Source organism: Sus scrofa, chromosome 7, assembly GCF_000003025.6.
Source record: "Sus scrofa isolate TJ Tabasco breed Duroc chromosome 7, Sscrofa11.1, whole genome shotgun sequence".
Classification (NCBI taxonomy): Eukaryota; Metazoa; Chordata; class Mammalia; order Artiodactyla; family Suidae; genus Sus; species Sus scrofa.
Window position 1 is genome coordinate 53,392,045 of NC_010449.5, and position 14,739 is coordinate 53,406,783.

At 43.4% G+C, this 14,739-nt stretch overlaps 1 protein-coding gene across 6 annotated transcripts in view; it reads left to right on the forward strand.

Moving 5' to 3' along the window:
* BLM (Bloom syndrome RecQ like helicase) overlaps nucleotides 1-14,739 on the forward strand; it is a 95,135-nt gene that overhangs the window by 74,530 nt on the left and 5,866 nt on the right. For all 6 annotated transcript variants that reach the window (XM_021097882.1, XM_021097881.1, XM_021097884.1 and 3 more), the window contains 4 exon segments: nucleotides 1,649-1,787; nucleotides 9,289-9,488; nucleotides 10,052-10,244; nucleotides 13,515-13,637. In XM_021097882.1, coding sequence (XP_020953541.1) covers nucleotides 1,649-1,787; nucleotides 9,289-9,488; nucleotides 10,052-10,244; nucleotides 13,515-13,637 — 655 coding nt within the window.

The following is a 14,739-nucleotide window of genomic DNA, read 5'->3' on the forward strand; positions in this document are numbered from 1 at the left end:
TTTCAGCCCCAAAGTAGACATAAACAATAATTACATTGATTTTCCATGGTTGTGTTCCAATAAAATTGATTTACAGAAATAGCTCATGGGCCATGATTTGCTGACTCCTCCTAACAGAGTGGGGGAGTGATACTCAGCATGTGTCATGATTACCTGGCAGCATTAAGGATCCGTTTGAGCTTGGTGGTCATGTATTGAAAGTGAAAACAGCATGGTTGAGTGTGTTTCTCCGGGAAGTTCAGCTACAAACGGATAGGCATGAAGTGGTGGAGATTTGGATCTAATGTGTTTTGTCAGGCAGTATGACCTGAGAGCCAAGGAGATGAAGGTCTGTGAAAGGTAGTGTTACAATGATTGGTTCTGGAATTTAAGCTGAGATAGGAGAGCGTACGAGGATGACAATCAGTGGATAGCCAGTCCCCATGGATTGTTGGAATCAGAAATCTAGATGGCATGTGTTAGAAAATTAGGAAGTGGTGGTCAGAAAATGGCAGGGTTGCCCTTACTAGTAAGGCTGAGGTAGTGGGTGAGCCCACGCGAGTGAGTGGCTGACATATGTGGAGGGCAGGACCTGTGGAGCACAGGGGATCCCATTGCCCAAGGCCACAGCATGGGGAGATCATCTCTGTGCCCTACATCACCAAGAGTTAAGATAGGAATGATGTCGGCGAGCATGACGGGTACACTCTTTGGTGATGACGCTATACAGAGCCTCAGAATCACTACCAGTTGTTAGTATAGGACAAGAAATCTGTCTGTCTTCCAGAATGTGGCAGATGAACAAGGATCAGAAGGTAGAGAAACTATCTACAGAGGCACAGAAGCATGACTCAGCTTTTGAGAACTGCAGCTGCTTAGTATTGCTACCTTAGAGAACTAGGATTCGATGATAATAAAAGATCATATAGCGATGGGGGCTTTAAAAAGTAGGCAGAGTATGGAGACGGCTGAGGGGAATGAGAAAGGGAACTGACTGGAGATACTAAAAAGGATTGACTGCAGCGCCAGACACAAAGGAGATCAGAACTCAGGTATTTGCATGCTTAGACAATGTTTTTCAACCCAAAGGTCACCATCCAGTAAGGGACAGAGAAGGTAGGAAGGGTTTTTTCAAAAGAATATTTCTACCCAGAGAGTGCCTACAGGTAACTGTCTGTGAAACAGTAATGAAGTGGATATAGTCGAGTGCTAATTGTTCTAGACACAAGGTTAATAAAAGTACTTAGAAAGGAGTGAACATTTGGGAGTTACCATTGTGGTGCAGCATAAACAAATCCAACTAGTATCCACGAGGACACAGGTTCGATCCCTGGCCTCACTCAGTGGGTTAAGGATCCAGCCTTGCTGTGAGCTGTGGTACAGGTCGCAGATGTGGTTCAGATACCATGGATCCCGAGTTGCTGTGGCTGTGGTGTAGGCCAGCGGCTGCATCTCCAGTCCGACCCCTAGCTTGGGAACTTCCACATGCCACATGTGTGGCCCTAAAAAGCAAAAGAAAAGAAAAGATTAAGCATTTGGAACTTTCTTGGGTTTTGGTCTTGATTTTAGTCTACAAATGGTTTTTTGTGGGACTGTTAGAGTTCATATTAAACCCTAGCAGTCTAGGTATCATTAATTATAGCAAAAGGTAATCTCTTTTTATTCATAGGATTATAAGACAAGAGATGTGACTGATGATGTAAAAAATATTGTAAGATTTGTTCAAGAACATAGTTCATCACGAGGAGCAAGAAATATAGGTTCTTCTGGGAGATTTACTATGAATATGCTGGTCGACATTTTCCTGGGTAAGTCATCTGTTTTATTCTTTGAGCTACAGCAATTAAAATAGAACATCTAGGAGTTCCTGTTGTGGCGCAGTGGTTAACGAATCCGACTAGGAACCATGAGGTTGCGGGTTCGGTCCCTGCCCTTGCTCAGTGGGTTAACGATCCGGCGTTGCCGTGAGCTGTGGTGTAGGTCGCAGATGCGGCTCGGATCCCGCGTTGCTGTGGCTCTGGCGTAGGCTGGTGGCTACAGCTCCGATTCGACCCCTAGCCTGGGAACCTCCATATGCTGCAGAGGCGGCCCAAAGAAATAGCAAAAGACAAAAAATAAATAAATAAATAAATAAAATAGAACATCTAAAGAATTAATTACAAGCACATAGGAAAAAAAATCCTTTGTTTTCTTACAGAACTTAAGAATATTAGAATAAAACCTTTTTGAGTAACAAAAGAAAATTAGTTTTTATGATTTATACTGATTATTTTCATAGAATTTGTATAAGTCACAAAGATGAGTTTTCATAAATATAAAGGAAGATAAAACTTACACAATTTCTTTTTTTTTTTTTGTCTTTTTGCCTCTTCTGGGGCTGCACCCGCGGCATATGGAGGTTGCCAGGCTAGGGGTCGAATCAGAGCTGGAGCCACTGGCCTACGCCACAGGCACAGCAATGCCAGACCCAAGCCGCATCTTCAGCCTACACCACAGCTCATGGCAGCACCAGATCCTTAACCCACTGAGCAAGGCCAGGGATCGAACTTGCAACCTCCTGGTTCCTAGTCGGATTCGTTAGCCACTGAGCCACGACGGGAACTCCAAAACTTACACAATTTTATCTGAGTGAATGGAATAAAACTTCTCTGGAAAATTACCCGTTGACTAACTTCCAGTTCAAGATGGTAGCCTAAGCATAAGTATCTGTCGTTTTTTTTTTTTTGGCCGCACTTGTGGCATGCAGAAGTTCCCAAGCCAGGGATCAAGCAAGAGCTGTAGCAGTGACAATGTCAGATCCTTAACCTGCTGAGCCACAGGGGAATTCCAGTATCTATCTTCTTTTTTTCGCTTGAGGTCCTATTAAAATAATAGTAAAAATAAAATAAAATGAGGAATCCTCATTGTGGCTCAGCGATAATGAACCTGACTAGTATCCGTGAGGATTCGGTTTCCATCACTGGCCTCTCTTTTGAGTTAAGGATCTGACATTGCCGTGAGCCGCAGCATAGGTTGCAGACACGGCTTGGATCTGGCTTGGCTGTGGCTGTGGTGTAGGCCAGCAGCTGCAGCTCCAATTGTTCCCCTAGCTTGGAACTTCTATATGCCACAGGTGCAGCCCTAAAGAAAGGAAGAAAGAAAGAAGGGGAAAAAAGGAAGTATAAGTCTGTAATAGCATGGAGAACTGGAAAGAGATCATCAGAAAGGTTTTTAAAATCTTTTCTGAAATGGATGGAAGCATACTGATAAATGGAATGAGATGCATTAAATTGCAATGCAAGATAACGTGTAGGAAAAAGGGCAGAACAATCAAGCAGAACACCATTATCACCAAGCCTTGGACTTGAAGTCTAGACGCCTAGGGGGTGGGAGTCAGTAGCAGAGGAGCCAAAAATAGGAAGGAACAGTTTAAAGAAAGACCACTCACAAAAGAATTGCATGGAATACCAGCCTGCAATTGATTTTAGAACAAAGATAAACTGAGGAGTAGAAAGACAGCTGAGTTGGGGGCTAGAGCTCCTACGTGGCATTTGGGAGCCACCCAGCCCATCTGCCCTAAAGCAGACCTGATTGGCTCTCCCCATTCAGGGGAGGAATTTGGGGGGAAAGAGATCAAGATATAAATAACAGGAAATTCCCCTAAAAAGTTTAACCTAGTCCCTGAAGATTAAGTATAAATAGACAGTCAAGAGAAAGACCAAATAAGTAGTGTGTTTGACCCTAGGAATAAAGACAATTCAGAAAATAGGCAGTTGCCTTGAGGAGAAGGGAAGGGAAATCTTAATATCTTCACAAAGACTTAATAAAATGTTATGGAAAGGAAACAAAAGACTAAGAAAGAGCTGCTAAATTTTTTAAATGACCAAGTAAACTTAGTGGAAAGGTTGGAAGATAAAGTCAAGAAAATCTTCTACCTGACCAAAGTGATATATGGAAAATATGAGAAAATGGCAATTAATTCTTAGGAAATGGAAGATCTGACAAAAAAAAAATTTTTTTGAAATAGAAAATAGAAGCATCAAATCCCCTGATAAAATTTTCCAGAATAGAAGAGTAAAACAGCTTCTGATTAAAATGCCCATTGAGGAAGTTCCATTGTGGCTCAGTAGTAACAAACCTGATTAGTATCTATGAGGATGTGGGTTCAGTTCCTGGCCTCACTCAGTGGGTGAAGGATCCAAAGTTGCTGTGATCTGCAGTATAGGTCACAGACAAAGCTCAGATCTGGCATTGCTGTGGCTGTGGTGTAGGCGGGCAGCTGCAGCTCCAGTTCGACCCCTAGCCTGGGAACTTCCATATTCCATGGGTGCTGCCCTAAAAAGATAAAAAAAAAATTTTTTTAATGCCCACTAAGGCGTTCTCTGGTGGTGCAGCAGGTTAAGTATCTGAAGTTGTCACTGCTTTGCTGCGGGTTCGATGCCCAGCTCAGGAGCTTCCACATGTCGCAGATACGGCCAAAAATAAGTAAACTAAAATAAATAAATAAAATGCCCACTGAATGCCTAATAAGATGCTTTATAAGATGAGATTTAAGAATACCAAGAGTAAAAAAATGTTAGGGTGCATTTCCTCTCCCCTGTTATATTTACTTGTTGGGGGCAGATTAGCGAGAGAAATTTAATCAGGTATGTACGAAGTTCAGAGAAAATGTGACTCAAAGTGGCAGTTAGAATTTGGGGCGTCTATGCCATTTATTTAGTCTTTTTAGGGCCACACCCACGGCATATGGAAGTTACCAGGCTAAGGGTTGAATCAGAGCTGCAGCTGCCAGCCTACACCACAGCCACAGCAACACTGGATCCTTAGCCCACTCACTGATCGAGGCCAGGGATCAAACCCAAATCCTCATGGATACTAGTCGGGTTCACAACCAGCTGAGCCACGGCAGGAACTCCCATGTACCATTTTAATAGGGGGAGGAGAGACAAAAGGGACACTTAAAGGAAAACAAGTGATTTTTTGGAAAGATAAGTAGGCCCTTTGGTGAAACATGGGAGGGAGACAAGATAGTTTTTGTGACCATGTCTGTTTCGGTTTGATGTGGAGACATCTCTTCTCCCGTGAGAGTCTACCTTCTCTGATTGCCCCTGGGGAAGGTTTATGTGACACTTGACTTCTTTCGGATGTCTCTGGTTTTGGCAGATATATTTCAAGAACTCAAATGCCTTCTGCTTAAAATAATTTTTATACCACCGTGGCATATTCTGGACTCCTTCATAGATGATCCAGAAAACTTTGGAAAGAAAAAACTAAAACCAAACTGACATTAGATTACTATCAGCAGCCCTGGAAACTAGAAAGGAAAGAAGGTGATATAAGTCTCCAGCAATATAGAGAAACAATAAGAAATTTTTTTTTTTTTGTTTGATTATTTTTTTTGTTGTTGTTGTTTTGTTGTTTTTAGGGCCACACCTGCGACATATGGAGGTTCCTAGGCTAGGGGTCAAATTGGAGCTGGCCTACGCCAGAGCCACAGCAACACGGGATCTGAGCCTCATCTGCCACCTACACCACAGTTCATGGCAACGCCAGATCCTTAACCCACTGAGCGAGGCCAGGGATCGAACCTGCAACCTTATGGTTCCTAGTCGGATTGTTAACCACTGAGCCACGATGAGAGCTCCAAGAAATGAATTTTTTTAATTGATGGCAGTGAAGAAAACAAATGTTATTTTTCAACAAAAAGAGGAGAAAAGCATTTAGAAACTCCAGGGGAGGGAGTTCCCTGGTGGTCTAGTGGTTAGGAATCCGTGCTTTCAACACTGCAGCCCAGCTTCAGTTCCTGGTCTGGGAACTGAAATCCCATATCAAGCTGTTGCATGCTGCTGGGGGCAGGGGGGAAACTCCAGGGGAAATGTTATGCAAGAGAGCCAAGGTCAAATATGAAACAAAGGAAATGGTTGCACCATTTTGAGTAATTGATAAAAATGTACAGAAAATAATCCGTTTGGTTACAGTAAACATCTGCCTTACAGTTGCACAAGAGTCATGAATTCTAAGTAGAGAAGGAAACTTGCCATAATAAACACAGCTGATTAGTTAACAGTAGTTAGAGTTAACATATGTGGTTAGAGAACAGGACAGGATATAGATGTTAACCTCGATGTAAAAATAAAAGTACAGTAAATAAAAGAAAAGGAGTATATGGACGGACTGGGGTGCTGATGACTTCCTACATTGAGGAGGGAGAGTTGTCAGAAGCTCTGTCTAAAGTTACAAAAATAACTAGCATATACTCTGGTTTCTCTTCATATTGTATAAATCTTTCGCCTTTTACAAAAATAACTAGCAGGAGTTCTCATCGTGGCGCAGTGGTTAACGAATCTGACTAGGAACCATGAGGTTGCGGGTTTGGTCCCTGCCCTTGCTCAGTGGGTTAACGACCCGGCATTGCCGTGAGCTGTGGTGTAGGTTGCAGACGCGGCTCAGATCCCGTGTTGCTGTGGCTCTGGCGTAGGCCGGTGGCTACAGCTCCAATTCGACCCCTAGCCTGGGAACCTCCATATGCCTCGGGAGTGGCCCAAGAAATAGCAAAAAGACCCAAAAAATTAAAAAAATAAATAAATAACTAGCAGATGAAATAATATTATATAACCAGCAAAATTTGAGGTGGGGTAAAGTGAAGGAGGTTGTATAAATGAGATAAGGCCTCATCTTTCATTGTGAAGGGTCAGTAAATAAATGTCAGGTGGAATGTCTGGCCAGTGGAATGACAGCAAGAATTAAGGTTCCTTGTAGAGGTAACCACCAGAGACCTGAAAACAAGCTTTTTCTTTTTTTATCTGCGGCATATGGAGGTTACAGGTTAGTAGTTGAATCAGAGCTGCAGCTGCCGACCTACACCACAGCCACAGCAACACCAGATCTGAACCACATCTGCAACCTACATCACAGCTCATGGCAACGCCTGACCCTTAACCCACCGAGCAAGGCCAGGGGTTGAACCCACGTCCTAATGGATGCTAGTCAGATTTGTTTCCACTGAGCCACAATGGGAACTCTGAAAACAAGCTATTTAAAAAGCGATTGCTGAAATTCCCATTATGGCTCAATGGTAATAAACCCAGCTAGTATCCATGAGGTTCAATTCCTGACCCTGCTCAGTGATTTAAGGATCCGATGGTGCCAGGAGCTATGGCATAGGTCACAGGCGAGGCTTGGATCCCAAGTTGCTGTGGCTGTGGTGTAGGCCAGCAGCTACAGCTCCAATTCAACCCCTAGCCTGGGAACCTCCACAATGCTGTGGGTGTTGCCCTAAAAAACAAACCAAAAAATGTGATTGCCTTGGAGTGAGACTGGAGAGGGGCAAGGTGGAACTGAGAAATCTTGCTTTTAATTATAAACCCTCCTGTACTATATTTTATTTTTTCCCACATACATGTATTACTTTAATTAAAAATTTAGGAGTCCCCGTCATGGCGCAGTGGTTAACGAATCCGACTAGGAACCATGAGGTTGCGGGTTTGGTCGGTCCATGCTCTTGCTCAGTGGGTTAACAATCCGGCGTTGCCGTGAGCTTCAGTGTAGGTTGCAGACGCGGCTCGGATCCTGCGTTGCTGTGGCTCTGGTGTAGGCCGATGGCGACAGCTCCGATTTGACCCCTAGCCTGGGAACCTCCATATGCCGAGGGAGTGGCCCAAGAAATAGCAAAAAAACAAAAAAACAAACAAAAAAAAATCTATAAAACAATAGCCTAGATTGGAATAGGAAGACAGCTTGCTCAGTTTCTCAGCTGTTTCTTCTGGATCTGCACATTCTTCTGGCTAAAGCAGATTTGATTTTTTTTTTTTTTTTTTTTTTTTTTTTTTTGGCCTCTTCTAGGGCCGCTTCCAGGGCATATGGATGTTCCCAGGCTATGGGTCGAATCGGAGCTGTAGCCACTGGCCCACGCCACAGCCACAGCAACACCAGATCCAAGCAGTGTCTGCATCCCACACCACAGCTCACGGCAACACCGGATCCTTAACCCACTCAGCCAGGCCAGGGATCGAACCCGCAACCTCATGGTTCCTAGTCGGATTCGTTAACCACTGCGCCATGATGGGAACTCCCTAAAGCAGCTTTTAATGTTGGTCTTCCCTTTCTTGATTCTTACCGTCTCCTACTTTTGACTCTTTGGGGGACCTGGAGAACAAGGGGTTGCAGATGAAATACGTTATTAAAAGAATGATACCTGGGAATTCCCTGGGGGCTCAGGAATACACATCACTTAAAGGAGGAAAAACTTGAGTCATCCAGCACCTGTGACTGGAAGCCACCTGAAATTTACCATAATGTAATCATTTGGAACTCTTAAAACAGAGCTAAAGCTTTAGAGAAGTAACTGTTAATTCTGATTATAATTAATGTCAAAACCTTCTTAAGTAAAACGTTGTAATAAAATTGTGTTTACAATGAGAACATCAGTAATTACAGCAGCTTGGATGTAAAACCAAGGATCCAGCCCAGGGTAGGGCTCTCGGCCAGCAGGAGGAGGAGGGAACTGTACAGCTTTGTAGAGTTACGCTCTTGTTTTGGAATTTGTGTAGGTTTCATTTGTGAGGGTGACCAAAAGTATGGACTTAAATACTTTGATTGTAAAGGAGTAGCAATTTCCATACAGGACCAGAAATAATATTTATAAAATTAATTGTCAGCATGTTTTGTAACTAGATCAATAATGCAGCTTTCCTAATATAGCACAGTGATATGAAGCTATTAAAGTTTATATAATCTTTTTCTTTGATTTTTTTGCTCTAATATAATTTTATAAGCTAGGGAGTTCCCTTTGTGGTGCAGCAGAAACAAACTGACTAGGAACCATGAGGTTTTGGGTCCGATCCCTGGCCTCGATCAGTGGGTTAAGGATCCAGCGTTGCAGAGAGCTGTGGTGTGAGTTGCAGACGAGGCTCAGATCCTGTGTTGCTGTGGCTGTGGTGTAGGCTGGCAGCTGTTGCTCTGATCCGACCCCTAGCCTGGGAACCTCCATATGCCACAGAGGCTGCCCTAAAAAGAAAGCAAAAATAATAATAATAATTTTCTAAGCTGTAAATGCAACATCTTTAGGATCAACTTAATTTTGCTGCTGTTTTTGGTCAATGCCTCTTACAAAAAGGTGAGGAAAAGTATTATACAGTTATAGAAATTTTAGATTTCTCCTCAGTCTCATTTTCTGGAAATGAGTGTCTATTTGTGTCATAGGTTTTCCTGCAGAATAAATTCTCTATTCCACTTATCCAGACTTGTCCATAAATGACTTTTTTAGCCTTTTCTGTTAGAGTTATGATATACCCACATTTACTAATCCAGTTTCTTGTACTTTCTTACCAGGGAGTAAAAGTGCAAAACTTCAGTCAGGGATATTTGGAAAGGGATCTGCTTATTCACGACACAATGCTGAAAGACTTTTTAAAAAGCTGATACTTGACAAGATTTTGGATGAAGACTTATATATCAATGCCAATGATCAACCAATTGCATATATAATGCTGGGAGATAAAGCCCAGGCTGTACTGAATGGTCATTTAAAGGTATGGTATTTTAAATGTTTGTTTTATTTTATTATCTCACAATGAGAGGACAAAAATACATTACTTTAGATTAAAGATATCTTTTCCAAAGCTTATGGATACTTAATTTATATAGACTATTCTCAGATGAACATACTCCATTCTTCTTAATTTGAAAAGAGATCTTAAAATTGAACCCAAGTAATATCTGTCAAAATGAATTGAGTAGGTTATCATATCAATAAATCATTATTCATTAAGGGAACATTTATCAAAAAGCTCTTCTGGGAATTCCCCATCATGGCGCAACAGAAACAAATCCGACTGGGAATCATGAGGATGCAGGTTCGATCCCTGGCCTCACCCAGTGAGTAGGGGATCTGGCACAGCCAAAGTGGGGGGGGGGAGCCATTCTGTGCTAGGCACTGGAAATAGAAGACAAGAATGTACAGCCCTTGTTCCCAAGGGGCTCGCTCTCTACTTAGAATAACAAATACCCCCAAAATGCAAGCGTTAAATAAAGACTCTGTTCAGATACAAGTGTGCATGCACCCATTCCTGTACTCTCTTTTTCTCTCACAAAGGTAGACTTTATGGAAACGGAAAATTCCAGCAGTGTGAAAAAACAAAAGGCTTTAGTGGCAAAGGTATCTCAGAGGGAAGAGATGGTTAAGAAATGTCTTGGAGAACTTACAGAAGTCTGCAAATCTCTGGGGAAAGTTTTTGGTGTCCATTACTTTAACATCTTCAATACCACCACTCTCAAGAAGCTTGCAGGTTGGTATGAGTGAGTCTTCCGTTTTGTGGCATAAATTAAGGGCCAAAAGTTCATCTTGCTAAGAAACCTTTCAAGAGCGTAAATATGTCTGTCTTTTTTATCTGTGAATTGAAAGCTCAGAGAAATAATTTAAAGTTATTCTTGAGATGAAATACATTCTTTAAGATATATACAGTTCTTTGTTATTCAGCCATTAGACCAGCCATGCTTTTGTTTAATGCTGCGTGTTAGGATATGGATAGTTGTCATCTCTAACACCAGATGTCACTGATGATGTTGTGTGCATTATTTGCCTGCCTTAGGATGTTTGTGTTGTGTGCACATGTCTTTGTAATGGGGAGCTAAGTTCCTTATAAAAAGAGATGGTATTTTATGCTTCTGTGTATCCAGATCTAGCACATTGCTGTCTAAGTATTTTGTGATATGTACTTGTCGATCTGAGTTATTTATTTTCAAGGCTTCAGACAGCTCAACCCAGAACTCTAATAGCAAAGTCCCTGGAAAATAAACTGGTCACGTAGTTGACTGATCAGTGTACGTTACCTTCCACGCTCTTCTTTCACAAAAGCTCTTTTTTTTTTCTTTTTAGGGCTGCACCCAGGGGATATGGAGGTTCCCAGGCTAGGGTTCAAATCAGAGCCGGAGCTGCGGGCCTACACCATAGCCACAGCAATTCAGGATCTAAGCCTTGTCTGAAACCTGCACCAGGGCTCACAGCAACCCCAGATCCTTAACCCACTGAGCGAGGCCAGGGATCGAATTTGTGTCCTCATGGATGCTAGTCAGATTCGTTTCCACTGAGCCACGATGGGAACTCCTTTCACAGAAGCTCTTAATCATCACCTTCTCTCTTTCCCATTCCCGTTCCTGCCACCATAGTTCATTACTGTACTTCATCAACTTTCAGGTACCACATTGTTATTTCATGGACTCCTGAGTGAGAGAAAATCCTGCTAATTAAACTGACACAATGCTTTTATTGAAAGAATTGTTTTTTACTTTTTAGATCTTTATCATATATAACTGTGAGTATATGGAACATGCATGTAATCAAAATAAATTGATTTGGGTATTTGTAAGAGTCACATTCCAAGCCTGACTCTTCTGAATCATGTTTTGACTCCGTTGTCCATGTCTTTGTTTTCCCTCATGTCATCAGGACATGAGCCTTTTTAGCCTGTACTATTTTCCCCAGTATTTTAATCAAAACCTCTGTCACCCATTCTGATTTGAGGGCGGTGTTTTCTTGATGATGACAGGAAGCGTCCACGGAAGGGGTGCACATCTCTCGTAACACCAGTATAACACAGCCTCATCTACTTCTGATACTTCTTTTTTTAGATCCTATAAAGCACTTGGTTGTTGTTTGCAAGAAACTTGGATATTGTTCTTTCCTCCAAGACAGATACTTGCTTGATTAATGCCAAATTTATTCCCCATTATTCCATGCCACACCCATGGCATATGGAAGTTGCCAGGCTAGGGGTCGAATCGGAGCTGTAGCCACTGGCCTATACACCACAGCCACAGCAACAGGGAATCCGAGCCATGTCTGTTACCTACACCACAGCTCACAGCAACGCCGGATCCTTAGCCCACTGAGCGAGGCCAGGGATCAAACCCAAGTCCTCATGGATACTAGTCAGATTCACTTCCACTGAGCCACACCAGGAACCCCACCAATATTTTTTTTTAATCACTTATATGCAGAATCTAAACAGTCCAGTCTATTTGAAGACGTTTCGTTTCATGTGGCGGTTAAACTCAACATGCAGGAGCCAGGCAGTGTACAGGCAGTGACAGCCTCAGGACAGCTGCCATTTGGCCGTCAGCACTTGTAAGACACACCTTGACCTCAGGAATGCTAAAACGTGTCTATCTTAGAATCAAATGAAATCCAGTGTTTTGTTCCTAGGCTGTTAGTGTAGTTTCGTAACTGGCCTCCTTAACTCCAGATATGAAGACAACATACATTTTCATCTTCCAGATACTCTGCTCAAACCACAGCAGCTCTCCTGATAAAGGCCAAATTCTATCTGCATTTCTGCTTGCAGCCCCCCCACACACTTTGTCTTCCACTACCCCTCTCCATAAACCTTCTGGTCTGCCTCTCGGATCTCTTCTTTTCCTCTAAACATAGAAATGCTGTGAGAAGCACAGATTGGAAATCTACCCTTTGCTCAGGTCACATACGAGGGAAGTTTTACTCCCTCACTCCCCGTAGCCAGTACATCAATAAATCCTCCAGACCCAGCCTCCAAAATTTATCAGCATCTTTCTTCTCTCCATCTCCCCTGCTACCGGCAAATTCACTGAATCCTTCCTGGGTCCTGCAATGGCCTCCACCAGGCTCTGGCTTCCTCTCTCTCCCTCACAGTCCATTTTCCATACAGCAGCCAGCATAGTCTTTTAAATATCAGTCTTGTCTAGGCTCAAGACTGATGTGCCTTTTCTGTGCAGAAGACTTTTTTTTTTTTTTTTTTTTTGTCTTTTTAGGGCCGCACCCTCGCGCGGCATATGAAGGTTCCCAGGCTAGGGGTCTAATTGGAGCTACAGCTGCCAGCCTACGCCACAGGCACAGCAATGCCAGACCCAAGCCGCATCTTCAGCCTACACCACAGCTCATGGCAATGCCAGATCCTTAACCCACTGAGCAAGGCCAGGGATCAAACCTGCGTCCTCATGGATACTGGTCAGATTCGTTTCCACTGAGCCACAATGGGAACTCCCTGTGCCGAGGACTCTTAACAGCCTGCTTGTTCAAGTCAGCACACAGGACTGGAGAAAGGACAGGTTTGGGTTGGGCTGGAGGGAGGAAGGAGAATTCAGCCATGGCCGTTCTGGAGTGCAGGGGAGAAGTCGGAGCTGGAAGTACAGATGTGGATGTTTTCTGCAAACAGAAGGATCATCATCTTTGCAGCTAGACGAGTCTTCGTTGTGAGAACACTGGGCCAGATAAAGTCGTGTTAAACCGAGGCACACCGCCCTGGCCCCCGCTCTCCCATGCCCCCCACGGCCTTTGCCGTCTCCATTCTCTGTCCTGACTTAATGCCCCTCTGCTGCTGGAATTGGAGGATGGGCGCCTGCCCTCTGGGCCTGTCTGCTGCCTCTGTTGGCACTAACTGCCTTGTAGAAAATTGGCCCATGTACCCAGTGCTCTGCAGTTAGTTGGCACTTTACAAACATGTGCTGAATTGGTGAATGAGCATAAATTCAGAGGGTTTTCTATGGGTAGTAATTTAAATTTCTAATTTTATGCCCATGCACAGAATCTTTATCTTCTGATCCTGAGGTTTTGCTTCAAATTGATGGTGTTACAGAAGACAAACTGGAAAAATACGGTGCAGAAGTGATTCCAATATTACAGAAATACTCCGAATGGACAGTGCCAGGTTCAGTATGCAGCCAAATACATGTTTTCTGAAAGCCTCTTTTAATGTGAAGCGATGTGTCTCACTGGATTAGAATTATGTGGTTTCGGGGTTGTGTTAATGCTTTTCCTACGCCTTGTCACACAGACGTCCAGTTGTCGGAGTAGACCTCTTCGAGGACACTGGTGCTTAGGCCCCCAGGGCATGCAAGTTACTGAACTTGCCAGTAGGACCCAAAGGAGGCCCCTTGGGCCCAGGAACTGCTGGTTCTGTTAAGGCAAGCACCCAGGGATCTGCCACCATCTCACTGTGTGATCCTTGGCAAGCCACAAATAACCTCTTTGTGCTTCAGTTTCCTTATCTGAGGGAGGAACGTGTTATCTGACAAGCGTGTCTAAAGATAAAGTTCAGAAGTGGAGTTTAAATGTTTTGGAAAAATGGACATGTAATCGGAACACTGGAGAGTCTAACTGTGATTAGCCATTGAAAGAATCTGCCCAGTGAGTGCATCATTAGCGGGCTTCCCAAAGGTCACGCGAGACTTGTCATGCAGCACCTCTAATTAGGCAACTCCTCACTGAGCTGCAGAAAGCATGGGCTCGGGGAGAATGCAAGGACGAAGAAAGATTTCGATGCGGCAGATAGGACAAGTCTTGTACAGGAGTCCTGGGCCTTCCTCCAGCGTATTGCCATGCAGACTAGCCACAGGAAGTGTTTTCCTGTTTGGTAATGGACCTCAGGGGTGGGGCTGGCACTGCTAGGTCCTTCTCAAAGCTGAGGATGAGAAATGAGTGAGCTGTATGTCAGGTTCTCTCTCCCCACAGTCGTTTTTTGTTTTTAGGGTTTTTGTCCATTGACAAAATGCCCAAGAGTTTTCGTTAATTCCTCTGTGTAGTAGTTATTCCTAGAAGCCTTATTTCAAATATGTTGACCTCTTGGTGGGTCATTTGTATACATTTGTTTAGTGTAGTAACTTGTGTGGAAGGGCATTTTGCCCACATAAGACAGGGCTGCTCTGCAGAAACAGCCCCAATCGAGAGAGAGACACTCCTATTCGCCTATTTTGTGCTATCCTCTTAACAGCCATTCAGAGGTGAAAATGAGTAAGGCCTTTTCATTTCCC